The following is a 15,134-nucleotide window of genomic DNA, read 5'->3' as shown; positions in this document are numbered from 1 at the left end:
GGTGTGTGTAACTCGGCACATATCCTGTGCTCCTGTTGCGTGTCACGTCCAGGAACCAGATCCTTGCACTAAGCTGCTCCATTGGACTAAGGGGCCCCAGCAACTCCAGGTGCTAGGAACGTGAGAATTGTCATACTGCGTCAGACCCATGGTCCAGCTAGTCCAGGCTCCTGTCTCCGACACTGGCCAGTACGAGATGCTTCAGAGGAAGAGTCCTGCAGTAGGGAGTTATGGGGTAATCTGCTTCCTCCACCCCCCATTAGGTCTCATTGTGGTCTCTGAAAGCTAGAGATGGGCTTGAAGTATGAGGTTGAAGATCTGTTCCCGAACTGCGGGTGTATTAACTATTCACACACTGTCGTCTTCACCCTGCTAAGCAACCAGGCCCTTTTGGAACCTTGCTCAGCTTTTGCCTGGTGATCATTTTTGTTTAACCACATGCCTTTTGCAACCAGCTAGTTTGGCAGCCAAGCCGGGCAAGGCTTTAGAATGGCTGCAACCTCCCGGGAGCGCTGGCGGATTTCCCATCCTGTCTGAGCTCCACCCCCCTCCCCCTGCACCAGTAATAGCTTCATCATTAAAGTGACTAATGCAGACTTCACAGCGCCTGCTTTCCGACCCAATTGTATTAAAAGTCAGGCGAGTATCTCCAAGTCGAGTCAGCAGGGACTCCTGGAGGAGGCGGGGTGGAGGAGGAACTGTGTGCAGAGGGCTCCCGGCACCGCTGCTCCTCTGGCTTATGCAAGCTTTGTGCTGGCAGAGGGACATGCGGGCATGCAGCATCCGGGCACTACGCTGGTGCTTAGGGTTAGTCTGCTGTTGGCTGCCCCTCTCAGCTTCCCAAAGGAGAAGAGGCTCTGGACTCCCCCTCGCCGTCGGATCGCCCTTCTGACTGCATGGAGTTGGGTTCAGCCTTGATTCCACCTTCTGCCTCCCGGCCACTGCTCCCCCCATGCACTGTCTGTACCTCCAGGACGGGCACTGATTATTTCCCTGCCCTAGGGCCCAAGAGGGACCAGATGGCGACTGATCACAATTTGGTTCGGGCCTTGCTCCGGGAGCTGTGTGCTACCCCTGGCGTGGGCTGTGGTGTGAGGTCATCACCCAGCCCAGTCTTCAAGTTGGGTCGGCCCTGTGCTGAGTCCCTCCCCCTCCCCCTCCCCAGGAATGACTGAAAAGTTGGCTGGAAGTTGGGGTGTTGAGTGCCATGGAAGGAGTGAGCTCTAGCCAGACACCGGTGGTAAAACAGGTCGCTCTCACGGTCCATCTGCCCCTGGAGCTGTAACTTCCGGCTCGGGCGGACATACCCCGGCTACACCCGTCGAGCTAGTGCACTAGATGTAGAAATGTAGCTGGGGGTGGGGGGGCGAGTGAGGCCAGCAGCCCTGGCTGAGAGCCCGAGTAGCCCGGGTCTGTCTCCTCGAGCTGCCAGCTCTGTGTAGACTTACGCGAACAGGCATCGAGTGCCGGCAGCACGGCTGCGGGAACATAAGCCAGACGACTGAAATTCTTTTGTTGCAAAGGAGCTGGCGGGGAAGGGTTTTTGGTCAGTGCTGCTTTCAGGCCCTGAGCCCGGCACAGAGAAGTGAGGACATCAATCAAAGGCCTGGTATCCAGTTCTGCTCCCAGCTGGGCTCAGCAGCTGAGCTGGCTCCTCTGGTCTCTATCAGATGAGCGCTCAGTGCCGTGAACCCACGCTGACAGCTCCTTTTGCTCCCGCTCCGTGATGAATGGGCGTGAGCTTTTGTTCCTACCTGGTCCTGTGTGTGCAGAGATAGGCTTCTCAGGTGCCCATCAATATTATCTCGTGGGGTAGGTACCGTGGCTATCCATCTTCTGCCTGGCCTGCCCGCGGGGGGAGCTTGCTGCATGGGGACAGGTTGAGCGCCATTGGTCGGATGGTCTCGGTACCCAGTGAGCCTAATGAATGGAGGCCGGAGGCAGCCCCATTTCAGTTCAGGGGGAGCGAGGGGGAGGGGGCGGCGAGGGGCACTCACGACCAACTTCTCTGGATGCAGCTGAGTGAGTAGCACCGGCCTGGCGCTGGGGGTCCACGAGCACAGAAAGAGGAACGGTGCCCAGCGGGGTTGCCAGGTGGAGTCCCATGGCTTGCGGAGAAACGGTTCCCCTAGCGGCCTGGGGCGGAGAGGATGGGAATGGGCAGTAAATCGCTGGGTTTAGTGGGAGGTTGGTGGCTGGTGTTGGGGGCTCTACAACAATGCCAGGACCTAGGCTTTGCCTCCCTGATGCTTTTCCCATTCGCGGGGCACGTGTCTCTCTCCTCCCCCGCCCTCTTCCCGGTGACGCGCAGATTGCAGATGCTTAGGGGAATTGGACGCTGTTTCAGGGTTTAGCACCTCCTTGCGCTTCCCAGCTGTCTCCCTCTCGTCCACTGCTGTCTGGGCCATTTCTTCCTGCAGGGCGTTCCTCCCTGTCTCCCCAACCCCAGCGGGAGCTGAGCTGTGGCAACTGCTCTTGTCTCCTGGAGGCTGCCAGGCAGGGGCCGCCTCTCAAGCCGTGGCAGGCCGCTGTGTGCTACATGAATACCTAGCAGTAATCACACCTGGGCCTTCGCTGTCACTCCCGGCCCCAGAGATGAACTCCCTGCCCCTTCCCCTTGCAGCTGTGTGGGAATCTATATAGTTCAGCTCTGCGTGCTGATTCCTCACTCTGGCCTCTCCAGTGCAGCCGATCATACCATCTGGCTGTTAGCCAGTGGGCACATGGCTGTGGTACTGTCCCTGTCACTTCCCTGTCTGCCCCGGCACCTCACGGGAGGGTGCCCACGGCACTGATGCCCTGCCCCGAGGGGCCTCAGCCGGGATGTTGGTGTAATCCAAAAACAAATGAATTGCAGGAAAATCAAAGGCCAAGAAAGCGCAGGGATCCGCGGGGAGCCCAGCTGGGTCGTTGGACATGAGTGAGGATGACGACGAAGAGGGCGCGTATGAAATCGAGGAGGAAGAGGAAGCAAGCGACTCAGAGGGTGAGCAGCCCGGGAGGAGGAGTGTGGGATCGCGAGGGGAAAGGAAAGGGAAATGTGGACAGGTCTATAAGTTTCAAGCCTGTCCTCCAGCCTGGTTTTTGGGAGCTCGCTGAGAAAGGCAAAGAGCCCCCTTGTGTGAGGCACACGGCTCCAGGCAGGGGGCATGGGAAGGGTTCTCACTCCGCAGTTCAGGCTCAGGCCTCAGGTGGATGAACAGGCTGCTGGTCCCTTTCATCTCCTTTCAGGGGCCACCTGCAGAGAGGCTCAAATGAACTTTGCACAGCCCCCCTCCCCACCAGGGCCTGGCTTCCAGGCTCTGCCCGGGCAGCGAGCACTTAACACTTCACCTGAGCAGAGCCGTGGTGATGCTTTTCCTTTCTGCTTAACCCCTTGGCCACCGATTCTCTCCCGGGGCGGGGGGGGGGGGAGGGTGAAATGCCGGGATCACCCCTAGCGTGTGTCCCGATTGTGCTTCTCCGTTAGCAGCTGGTGCCCGGAGGGGGACATGTGCAGGCGAGAGGGCAGTTTATTCCAGCTGTGCTCCTGTGGGCACACAGAGAACCAGGTTGCCCACCGGGAACCAGGTCCCCAGGGGGCAGCCAGAACCTGAAGCATGGCCAGCCGCTTGTCTTGCTCAGGCTCAGAGCCCCACGTCTCTCTGCAGCCTGGTCGGCGCTGGTCCCATGGCGTATGTTCAGCAGCTCTCTTCTGGCAGCGTTACCCGTCACTCCTGCTGCCCAGCTGGCAGAGCAGAGCCGAGCCTGCCAGGGCCTGTCGTGCCTGATGGCACCTTAGCCTGGTTTGTTGCCGTCTGTGAGAGCGTGGGGGCTGGAGCGCGATCTCAGTGCTGCAGAGCAGTGGAAGAGCCAGCACCGCGATGCCCAAACCCCGTTGATACGGGCTCTGGTGGGAAGCGGCTGCAGGGTCTCCTGTGACCGGCAGGTTGGATTTTTTTGCTAGCTAGGGGGAGTCTAAGCCAGAGCATTGCCCAGAATGGGTCTGATTCGGCATGGCAGATGGCTGGGGCTTGGCACACACATCCCAGGCATTAGATACACGACGGGACAATGCTGCGAAGGCAGAAATGCTTGGGAACATTTTCCTGTCTGCTCCAGGAGTGCTCTTTCCCTTGGCCCCACCCGGCTGGCCTGAAAGGGAAGCGGGGAGGCCCCCCAGCTGGCTGGCAAGGTGCTCTAGAGTGTCCCAGAGGGAACTTTCCCCAGGCCTTAGGGGCCCATCCCCTTGGGCTGCGGGAGCATTTGGAAGAGCTGGGCTGGGACAGAGGCCCCATACTATGGTGCTGTGCCTCAAAGGACTCCTCATGCTGCTGTCCTGTCTCCCAGAGCACAGTGCATGGACAGGTCTGGCTCCCGCTGCAGGGTCGTGTTCTGGCCCCAGTGGGGCCGCATGCAAATGAACAGCGAAAGGCAGTTTAGGAAAGCCTCCAGTACCTGCTGGGCTAGGCTCTCCCGGGGCTGCCTGGTTCCTGGCTGTGTCCAGCCGATCGCTTTGGCTGAGGTTTATCCCTCTCGGAGGGTGGAGAGAGGCCGGGAGGTCACTTGTGTTTTTTCTCTTTCTCTTTTGTTTTTGGTTTTTCTCTTTAGCTCTTGCTTTAAGGCCATCCAGGCTTCAGCCCCCCAGGGGTTCAGAGAGAGAAGAAATCTGGCGCTCACACGACCCCTGGGGGAGGCCTTTCGGTGTCCCTGGTGCGCTGGCGTTTCCAAGGCACCATCCAGAAGTGCTAATGAGCATTAATGGCCAGCGTGGCCTGCAGGGACTGGAGCGTCTCCTGCCAGGCCAGTGGGTTTTGCTGGCAGCACCCCGGCCGCTGACTCGTGTTGCACGACTTCTCCCCACCCTGGGAGCTCTCGAGAGGAGGAAGTGGGCATAAGACCCAGCTGGCCTCCAGCTCTGCAGTATGCTGGTGTCTGTGGCCAGCACAGCCCAGGAACCAGGCACCGAGCAGCCCTGGCTCCGGAGGTCCCTGTGGATGTGGTGGGAGGAAGCCGAATGTAGCCTGCCTTACGGGGGGACTGGGCAGTTCTGCACAGTCCTTGGAAACCAGCTCTGCTTTGCATGGAGCTCACGAATACCTTCAAAGAGACATGGGGCTCAGCCTGGGGTCAGGAACCTCTGTGGCTCCCAAGCCCTGCAACCCCCAGTCTAAATCAGCAAGAGGGAAAAGTGACTGGATTAATGGGAACTGGGAGGAGAGGGCTCAGGGTTTCTTAGGAGCTCTGCTCGGCTCCCTCTCCCCTCCCTGCTTCGAACGCTGCGCTCCCTGGGAGCTGCAGCGGCACCGGTAGGTAAGTTAATTAGCGTCTGTGATTAATTAGCAATGGGTCTCCTCCTCTGCCTGCCTTGCCCCCTCCTGGTAGCATGGGATTTACACCTCTCTGCTCTTTCTGCCCGCAGGGGGAGCTGAGGAGGGGCCCTCCACCTCGGAGGGGACCCAGAAGCAGCTGGCCTATGCCGGGCGGCTGTCCTCGGCCGACCTTGAGCTGCTGGCCCAAGGGGAGGAGGACATCGTGGAGGACCTTGATGACAGTTACTTTGACGACCTAGCCGGTGACTAAAGACTCTGCAAATGCTCTGCACCTAGGAGGGCGAGCTTGTGCCCTTGCTGACAATCAAAGCTGGTCGTGATGCAAAGTAGGCCAAGGGAAAGCCTCAAGTGATCCCAAAGGAGGAGGTAGGAGCCCCATGAGATGGGCAGCCCTAGCGGGGCAGAATTTCTCCTGGATGCAGCAGAGATGCTGCCTGGACCTTTTCCACCAGAGTTACGTTTGTGGGAACGCAGTGAAATGTGTGGTCACATCAGGACCAGTCCAACTGCTCAGCAAAGGTAATAAAAAGCCCTCATTAAACTCCAGTGCCTTAAATAACGCAGGGTTCAGTCCCGGGAGGGACAGGTTCCTCTGCTCATGCGGCCATTCGCCAGTGGGCTGGGCACTCTGCCAGGCTGGTCACGGGGTGCTTATCAGGTGGGTCTTTGTAGCTGCCCGGTCTTTGGAAACTTTTCCCACCGTCATTAAAAGCAGCTCAGAGCTGTGTCCGCGCACACGAGCTGTGGGGGTGAACAGGGATGACTTGGCAGACGAAGGAAATGGAAGGGCCTGCCCCGGTCGGCGGGTCCGTGTGCCCCAGTGGAACGCGTCCTCTCAGGGCGGGCTGCTACGCCCCCCTGAGCCCCCTTTGCTCGTCTGCATCCAGAGGTGCTGCTGGCCAGGCCCCACCGAAGACAGGCTGGCAGAGCTAGCGTTGCTGGTGTGCTGCTTACCTCGGTGCCGAGAAGGGTTTTCATGTTGTCCCTCCGGCACAAGGTTTCAGTGAGCAAACTGGGCTGGCTCTCACACCAACCACCTTGCTGTTAACCAGTTCCAGGCTCTCCGGTGCATCCTTCAGCTCACCCCCACGGGGGGAAGGACTTTAGCCTGCAGAGCTGCCTTTGCCAGGGAGGAGATGCCAGCTTGAATCCCAGACCCCATGTTTAGTTTGCAGGGCTGGCAGCTGCAGCAGGGGTGGGAAGCAGGCAGATTTGACAGGAAAATGTGTTGAGATGCTAAGTGTGGCTCCAGGACCAAGTCACATCTCTGAGGTCTGGAGCAGTGTGGTTGATTTTTTCAAACGTTTCCAGTACTGCCTTAGCAGGAGAGGGCTCCCCTGCTGCTTCCATGGTGTTCAGAAGTGTTTGTGGGTGTGACGGTGAGGCCCGTGCTGGTCTGTGCACACACAGCGAGTACGTTCCTGTTACACGTCTCCTCTGAGACACTCCTGGCAAACTCTCCCACAGCAAGGCTGTGACGCGCCTCGGGCAGGGCTAGAAACCAGCCCCTGCAGGTCCCTGTGCTCCAGCCATTGCATGGCGCTGCCCATCGTGAGCATCACCATGAAACTTTCAGATTGAGAAATGGAAGGAAACGATTGGAAGGTTGCTTCCCTAGGGCAGGGTTTAGATTAGGAACAGCTGATGAGATTGAGGGACTGTTGGTGAAAAACTAGTGGCAGACACTGAGGGGTCATTTCCCCCTCCACCTTCTTGCAAGCCTGGCACAAAGGCCCTTGGCGCGGGGGTTTTCACATGCTCATTTTTCCAACTTCATAAAAGTTAAAGTGGAGACACACACACATACCCCCTCCCCCCCCCGGCTGCCATTGGATTGGACCGAGAGGATAAAAACCCAGCCAAACCTACCTTGTGCTGTTTTGTCAAAATTTAAAATGATTTTTGACATTTCCCAGCCAAAAATCAAATGTCCCCCTGCCTTTTTTTTTTAATAACTAAACCCTATTTTTGGCAAGAAACTTCTACACGGATACATTCTTGACCAGCTCTACACCTGCTCTTCATTCACCTCCTGCCGCGCCAGAACCAGAGCCTTGTAACCTCACTAGGGGGTGCGCTCCCTCCCATCATTCCTCTGTGCCAAAGTCTTTGTTGCAGTAGCTCTGGCTGGTGAAGCAAAACATGCCCCAGCTCCTGACCCTGAGGGGCAGTCGGTTTTATGCAAAAGAACTGCTGGAGTCCCCAGGAGCACAGACCTAGCGTGACTGCAAGGTGGGAGATCTGTCCCAGCAGCGGCTAGCAGTTAGGCACGGAGCAGGGGGAAAGCAAGGACCCTTTGTGCTTTTTTTATTTAAACTGATTGCTGGAAAGCATTTATTGTGATGGGATGAATAATGACAATTGTTTTTTTACAAGATAAAGAAGCTAATGTACCACCAAGCTATTTTTTATAAGAAAAACGGTAGCACATGCAAACAAAAAGAGAGAGCAAGAGCGCGAAGTACCATGTGTGATTGTTGTTCACAACTGTACAAGTTACAGGTCACCTCAGGAGTTACCGTCTTCTTCACAGTAGTAAAAACTCTACCCTCTGGTTTGCCTGACCTCCCTACCTCCTATGGGCACGCACAGGTACCTGTCGCATAGGCCTCAGCAGGCCAGAATGTGCAACTACGTCCACCTCTGTAACAAGGCTTTAAAAGAAAATAACCCCTCCACAACCAAAAACCAGTATCAATGAGTGAGTCTGCTGTACACACACAGGGGGGGGACCCCTCCCCCCTTCCCACCACACCCCTTCTGCTATTGTTTGTTTTCTTTACAAGAAAGTCCCTGGCCCTGTTCTTCCCCCCCCCCCCAAAGTCCCAGAGGGGCTGGGGCCAAGGAGATGCCACCATAGTCTGTGTCTCTGTGTGCAGCAAAAGCACCGTGGCACGTGGGGGGCAGCACCCCCTGCCCCAGGGAGAGCGCCAAAGCCACCTCTGCCGTACCATCCGCACTGAAGTAAACATGGACCGGAACTTGCCTTTTGTCTGTCTTTGGTATTGGTTTAAAAGTTGCTAGAGATGCATAGACACCTGAACAAAGAGCTGAGTACAGTTTTGGGGGCGGGGGGATTGGTTTGCTCACAGTTCGGGGCTCTCTGCCTTGGTGGGCAGGGTCACCCCCAGCAGTTCTCCAAAGCTGTGTTCCCTCGAAGGCAAACAGATGAGCATTCCCATCTCTGCCTGCTGCTCTCCCTTGGGTTTGGACAAGCAGGAAAGAGGGAGCACGGCCAGATTTCTCTCAACCCCCTTTTTCCCCCTTGAATTGCTTTCAATAAATCTTTGGATTTTTTTTCCCTTCTTTGCTCTTTTCTTATTGTGGGTTTTTTAAAACAAAACAAAAGTGAATGCGCACACACACAACCCCCTTTCCCTCTTTCCTTGACCCTCGGGCTGGGGGAGAGGGTCCCCTCGTCTCTCGCACTCGTTATGTTGAGTTCATCACACTGTGTCTTAGGACTGGAGGGAGTCGAGCGGCTGTGCAGTTACGATGGCGGTTTCGTGGTGTCGTTGATTCCAGCCATTAATGGGGGGTTTCCATTTTCCTGCTTTGGTGAGATGCGGCTAGCAGGGAGCAGGCTGCTGCTGTACGGGGAGGATACGCTGCCCGTAGAGGATGGGCGGAGCTCAGTGGGCGCCAGGTCTCGGTCTGGAGGCCGTAAGCCAGGGGGCTGCAGGGGGAATGCCATGGGGAAGCTTGCCATATAGAGAACCCTGCCAACTCTCTTGGCCACCTAAAACAAGCAGGAGAAAGGCTTATCAGGCAGTGGAGGTAGGAAGCACCATATGCTGTTCCTGGGCCATAGAAACAAAGCATGGCAGGGCAGTAGCGTGCTCTGGCCAAGATGCTGCATGAGCATGGTGAAAAGGAGGGATTGATCATACAGGCGTAGGGACTGTGCCAGAAAACAAAACCAGAGCAGGCCCATGGAACATTAGCCATGGGGAGAAGACCATCCTCTGTGCCCCACTTTAAACCCAGCTCACCTTTCCCTGCTAGTAGAGGGTGGCCAAACTTACCCAAGGGACCAGGGTGTGCGTATATTGTTTTTTGCTAAATTTCAGGTGTTGTGTAGCCGTGGCTGTTGGCTCATCTCCTCCTTGGCCCCAACAGCTCCTTTTCCCTGGCAAGTCCCTTGCCTCTAACCCTGGTTTGAGCGCTTTTGGGGCTGTTGCACTGACCCACACAGAAGCGTTTGTGACTCCAAACAGACACAGCCATGATAGTGGTAACACAGTCACTCACACACATCATTGCTCTGAAACAAGACTAGTCTGTCAAACCTGTGGGAGTTCAGCATCTCAAACTCAGCCCCCACCTTGCTCTGCATAACTCACGCCCCCAGTCTGCCACTGCAGGAACATGGAAGCAGACGCTGAGCCCATGATTCCTCACCCCGTGAAGAGGCCAAGGTGCAAGAGCATTAATGGCCGTGCATTGCCTGAAGTCCAGCCTGGGTAATTACATCTCGCTCCTCTTTACAGAGCGCACACGTTCAAGCCCTTGTCTCTCGCTCCTAGCCTGTCGGGCAGTAGTTCCATACTGCCCCAGAAAGAAGAGTGGCTCCTGGCTACCTGCTGAGCATGTGGGCTATAGCAAGAGGCATGGGGTAGGGAAAAGAGAGGAGCACCCTGCCTTTTACTCTCCCCCCATCCCTGCAGCTATATGGGGAGAGTGGACTGTGCTAAAGAACCAGTGTGTATGAACCAAGGTCTGGTGCATACAGCCCCTTGGCAGTAGTTGCCCGTGCCCTGAAGCTGAAGCTAAATCCAAATCAGGGAGCTGGGACCCTTCCCTCCCTTTCCTGGGAAGTCGCACCATCTGCTTGTTACACTCCACCCAGGGGAGCAGTTTGCTGCTTTTGGGGTGGGGGCGGGCGGGGGTGGGGACGGGACGACCAGGGGCATGCAAGGCAAGCAGGACATTGCAGACCGCAGCAGGGATGTGTGGAGATACCTGCTATCATTTCCTCTCCCTCGCAGTCCTGTTTGCTGTGGAAAATACTAAACTACATTAGCTCAACGAGTCTCTCTCCTGCCGGCAGCCCAACTTGAAAACAGCCTGGGAGCTGCACCAAGGCAAAGGAGCGTCCTGGCGTGTGCTGTGGCTTGGGAAGGTGCTGAGCTCCTGGATGCCTAGTTTTCCATTGCGGGGTGGGGGGGGCGAGGGAGCTGTTGTCAAATGCATAGAAGGCTGCACAGCCCCAAAGGCACAGAAACTTCCCCTGCAGTAGTTCTCACCTCCCAACCGGGGCCAAAGTGCGCACCCTGTTTCTGTGCCTACAGAGCTGTTTTGCATTTAAGCTTAAATAGAAACACAGGCTGGGGTTTCTGTTGGGGAGGCTTTGCCCCGCCCCCCCCCCCATTATAGAGGCAGGGCTTAAAACTGGATCTCATCCCTCCCCCAAAAATCTAAACCAAGTCCGACTGTGAGCGAGTTGGAGTGCTCTGTTTTTAAGAAATGTAAGAGTTTTATTTCCGAGCAAATTGATCCACAGGGAACAATTGCCCACAGAACCTTTTTATTAGACCCCTCATAAACAGTAAGGGCTGCAGGGAAAGTAATAAAGTTACCCTGATTGTTTTAACATAATATAACAAATGTCTAGCTTGTGGGTAAGGGAAACTAAACCTATGTGTGTGTGTGTATGTCACTATAGCATGGTTATTTACATAAATTAACACACATACGTATGTAACATGTCTGTATACCCTTGTGTACATCACGTGCATGTAAGACAGTAATGAATGTCTACATACATTACTGTACATACATTTTATGGAATTTATATTAGATATAAACCATTCTGGTACTGGAATTTATATTAAACACCCATGCCCGTAACGTTTTATTTCCAACAATACACCTACGTGTGTGCAAATGGATGTGTCCATGTGCATTTTGTTTTTACAAATACCGGTTAGAAATGTTTTTCCCTTTTAACGTTACCCTCGACTTAGAACTGCAGGTGCCTTCATAAACTACATTTGACTTCCCTTCAAAAAAAAAAAAAAAAAAATTCCCCCTGGTGTTTTTATATTAGACCCTGTAGAATTTGTGTTTATTAGATGAATTTTGTTGGACAGTTCACACACACTGACCCGAACAGGAACAAATGGCTCTAAATCCCAGGAAAGTGCTGGTTAATTATCATCAATCTGGCCTCTCCCTCTGAGTCTGCCATTGGCATTCAGAGCAGGGTGGGTTAAAGCCTGTCCGCCAAACCATGGCCGAGGGGGACTGAGACTGAGCGATCACCGCCTCCAGTGGGGGCACAGTAGGCTTGGCCCCACCTTCTTTAATCAAGCAGAGGCCTGATTCAGCCCTCCTGGCCTCCAAGGGTGTGTGTGTCTACATTGCATCTGGGAGTGACCCTGGTGCGTGCATGCTAAATACAGCTGTGTTGACAAACAAGCCTGCTGGTGACACTTCTATAGTGCCTTCCCTCAAAGCTCTCACATGCTAGTGAATTAAGCCTGCTCTCACACAGCGCGGAGGGGGCGGGTTATAAGGAAGGGGGGGGTTAACCTTTCTTTGCCTGAATCACTGACGATCAGCGTGCAGAGCTGTGAACCCAGCTCCTGGTGCTGCAGATCAACCACTAGACTGAGCTCCCTGGCGTTTTGGCCTTCACCCATATTGTAAGAGAGCTGGGGGGGGAGGAGGGGGAGGAGCAGGAGATGCAGCTTTGACTTGCCCCTGTTTCGACCACACCAGCCACCACGGCTGCAGTGGTGTTCTTACCTGTGACCTGATCTTCAGAGCTGGTCCCAGTTTGAGCCCCATGTTGTTCAGTAAATGCTCTTCGGTCAGGAGAGGCAGCGTCTCACCATCGATAGCCTGTTCCCTGAATACCTGCAGACAACCAAAGCACACCACCATGCTTACAAATGCCAGCACAGGGCACATCACATGCCTCGAGCGGGCAGCACAGGGGGCCGCAGCAGGGAAGCTGAGTAACCAATTTATTAGCCTGAGGTATTTGTTGTGCAGTAGCTCCTCAGAGCACTAGTCTTGGGCCAGGACCCCCGTGTGCTCGGTGCTGTACAAACCCACAACAAAGAGAAAGCCCCTGCCCCAAAGAGACTACAGGGCTCCGAGAGCATTCCCCAAAGCTGGGGAACTTCACCACCCAACCGCTGCTTCCCATGTACGTGCGCTGCCCAGCAAAGCCTCTGCTGACGGTGCAGAGTTTTCCACGGTCTGCTGCCGCAGCAGCTCCTGGCAGCCACGAGGAGCAGTTGCAAGGAAAGTCCTGCTCAAGGCCTGGAATGGGGCACGCCCTGTCTTTAGCTATGCTGCTGTAACTACACCGGTATAAACCGCCTTAACGTACACTGGCCCTGCGACCTCAGTTCAAATCCAGCCCAGGGTCGCAGCAACGCAAAGTTACTCCCAGCTGTTGCTGGCCTGGTATGAAGCATGTTCGTAGGGTCTCCGGCCACATCCAGAGTGGTGGCATATACCAGAATGTGGTTGCTTTTCCAGATCCCACACATTGCCCTGACGATGCTTTGCAAAGGTCTCTCCTGGTCCTGTAGGACCCCTGCACATAACGACTGAATCCCCTCCCACCACTACATTGCCACACAAAAGAGGGCTTCCGAATAATCTAAAAAGGCTCAGGTCATCCTCCAAAGTACCCTTATACATTTGATTTCCCGGTCAAAGACGTTCTTCTCAGAAACATCCACTGCCAGGAAATAACGTGTTCAGAGTTGATTTAAACAAAACCAAGGCCCTAAACACTGTTCACATGCCCGACAGACAGATGGCTGGACAGTGTGTGCCGCATACAAACCATTCCTCAGCTACGACACTCACACTCTGTCCTGCCCTTTTATCTGTGCTAACATCCACTTTAAATTAATTAGATAAAAAATCTATGCACCCCCTCGGTGCTGCACTGAGCAGGGCAGGGTTTTGTGCTAAGCAAATGAGCACTACCTCCCAGCTTAGACGGGCAGCAGTAACGATGCAAAATGACCCGCCCCTTTGAACGGAGAGCTAACGAGTGACTCCCATGTGGGGCAGTGGGTTTCTCAGACACCCACCACCCCCATTAGAATACCCGAAGTGACATTACAACACAGACAGTCAGAACAGAAGAACGGCCCAGGATCCTGTCTTCCGACAGTGGCCAGTGCCAGGTGCTCCAGAGAGAATGAACTGAACAGGTCATCATCAAGTGATCCATCCCCTGTCGCCCAGTCCCAGCTCCTGCAAACAGAGGCTAGGACCACCATCCCTGCCCATCCTGGCTAATAGCCATTGATGGACCTATCCTCCTGAAACTTATCTAGTTACAGTGACTAGGAGCTGAAGCCTGTGCTGTTGCCCAGGTGTAATTCAGAAAATCGTGTGTGTAAAAAAGCCCAAAACAGCTGAGAACTTAAAAACTGGATGGTATCAGGCTGTGAATCCCAGTGAGGGGGTGACATTCTAAACAAAACGAGCGCTCGGCCATGTTTGTAGCTTTTCCATTGCTCCACGCTGACTCAACAGACATTCTAGGCTTCAGAGTGACAATCCTGGAATTTTATCGTATAGATTTATATGTAATCTATATCACACACGCACCCCTCTATTATACATGCACACAAATACACACACACACACCTCTGTTATACACGTACACAAATCCCTAAACACCCTTTGATCCAGACACCATTCCCAAGGAAAGGGGAAAAAACGGAATGGAAAAAAAAGAACTCTGAAGAGTTTGCTCTGCCCCCATCACACTGACGGATGGGCTCAAGCAGCAGCTTGTCCTCTAACAGGCCTTGTGGTAAAAGCCCAGCTCAGGGAGTCAGGATGCCTGGGTTCTATCCCCAGCCCTGCCTCAGACAAGACACCCCCCTCCCCAGTGCTTCTGTTTGCCATCTCTAAAGTGGGGATGTAATTGTACCCATCTCCCTGCCAGCATCTTTGTCCCATTAATGCTGGCTCAGTGCTTGCCGCTCCAATGCGGGAGTGTAAAACACCACTCAGTCATTGTTCTCATTTGCTACCGAGCCATTTCCACTCAGTGGCAGACCCTGGGTTCCACAGGGCACATGCAGATTTTCTCCTCCTCACTGAACCACCCCTTCACTCCAGCCAGGTTTTTCCACTTGCCAGGGCGAGTGCTGGCCTCGCGCCGGGGCGAACTTTCTGTGGGCTGCGGCGCTGGCTAATAGTTGAATCGGCTCCTGCTGGTTGCGGAGCTGCTTCGCAGAGCATTGTTAGGGCAGCACAGCCAAGGGAGGGGGGCTTCCAGTTTGCTCGAGTAGGTTCCTTTTCAGCTGTGTCTTGCATCGCAGAACCAGCCCCTTGGACAGCAGTGGGGGCTGAGGCAGCTGAGCTGTTGCAAAGCTGCTCTTGATGGCTGCAGTGTGTGTTTCTGCTCTTTGACCGAGCGAAACATGATAGACCGATTTCTTTCCCTCCTACAGAGCCAACATGGCCAGGAGCCAAAAGGCTCCCTTGCTCAGCTCTCTGCCCCCCAAAGACCTAACCCTAGCATACTGGGAGGCCTAACTTCACCAGGTGGGGGACACAAAGATGGACGCTGATGGAGATCGGGAAGGACGACTTTGTTTTCAATTATGTTACTTTTTGGTGTCTCTGAAACACGTTCCCGAATGCACAGCGTCACTGCCAAGCTCTTGCTGGGCTTCCTGGTGGGAGCACAGTGCGGGCCAGTGCCAGACCTCCCCAGCAGTTGTGGTTTGGGAGGAGAGAACGCAGACAGCTCTGCAGCACCCCTGCACGCTGGATTTTTCACACAGTAAAAACCTATTAAGCACACAACCATGATGAACGACAAAAGCCTCA

General features: G+C 54.8%; 2 protein-coding genes across 9 annotated transcripts in view; one reads left to right on the top strand and one right to left on the bottom strand.

Annotated features, from left to right (window-relative positions):
• Window positions 1-5,853, top strand: part of NOC2L (NOC2 like nucleolar associated transcriptional repressor) — an 82,750-nt gene extending 76,897 nt beyond the window's left edge. The window contains exons 18-19 of the mRNA XM_048824767.2: window positions 2,858-2,986; window positions 5,402-5,853. Of these exons, the coding sequence (XP_048680724.2) occupies window positions 2,858-2,986; window positions 5,402-5,562 (290 nt within the window). The 3' untranslated portion in view covers window positions 5,563-5,853. The remainder of the gene's footprint in view (window positions 1-2,857; window positions 2,987-5,401) is intronic.
• A 1,771-nt stretch (window positions 5,854-7,624) lies between these two features.
• The window catches only part of SAMD11 (sterile alpha motif domain containing 11), a 219,521-nt gene continuing 212,011 nt past the window's right edge, over window positions 7,625-15,134 (bottom strand). For 4 of the 8 annotated variants that reach the window (XM_048824757.2, XM_048824760.2, XM_048824758.2 and 1 more), the window contains 2 exons: window positions 12,063-12,173; window positions 7,626-9,051 (listed from right to left, as the gene is read on the bottom strand). In XM_048824757.2, coding sequence (XP_048680714.1) covers window positions 8,803-9,051; window positions 12,063-12,173 — 360 coding nt within the window. In that variant the 3' untranslated portion in view covers window positions 7,626-8,802. Of the gene's footprint in view, window positions 9,052-12,062; window positions 12,174-15,134 lie in introns of all 8 variants that reach the window. The other 4 variants (XM_075121114.1, XM_048824766.2, XM_048824759.2 and 1 more) reach the window with 3 other exon arrangements.

Source organism: Caretta caretta, chromosome 18, assembly GCF_965140235.1.
Source record: "Caretta caretta isolate rCarCar2 chromosome 18, rCarCar1.hap1, whole genome shotgun sequence".
In the NCBI taxonomy this organism is placed as follows: Eukaryota; Metazoa; Chordata; order Testudines; family Cheloniidae; genus Caretta; species Caretta caretta.
The sequence above is the reverse complement of the archived record's forward strand: the minus strand, read 5'-3'. Positions and strand labels throughout refer to the sequence as shown.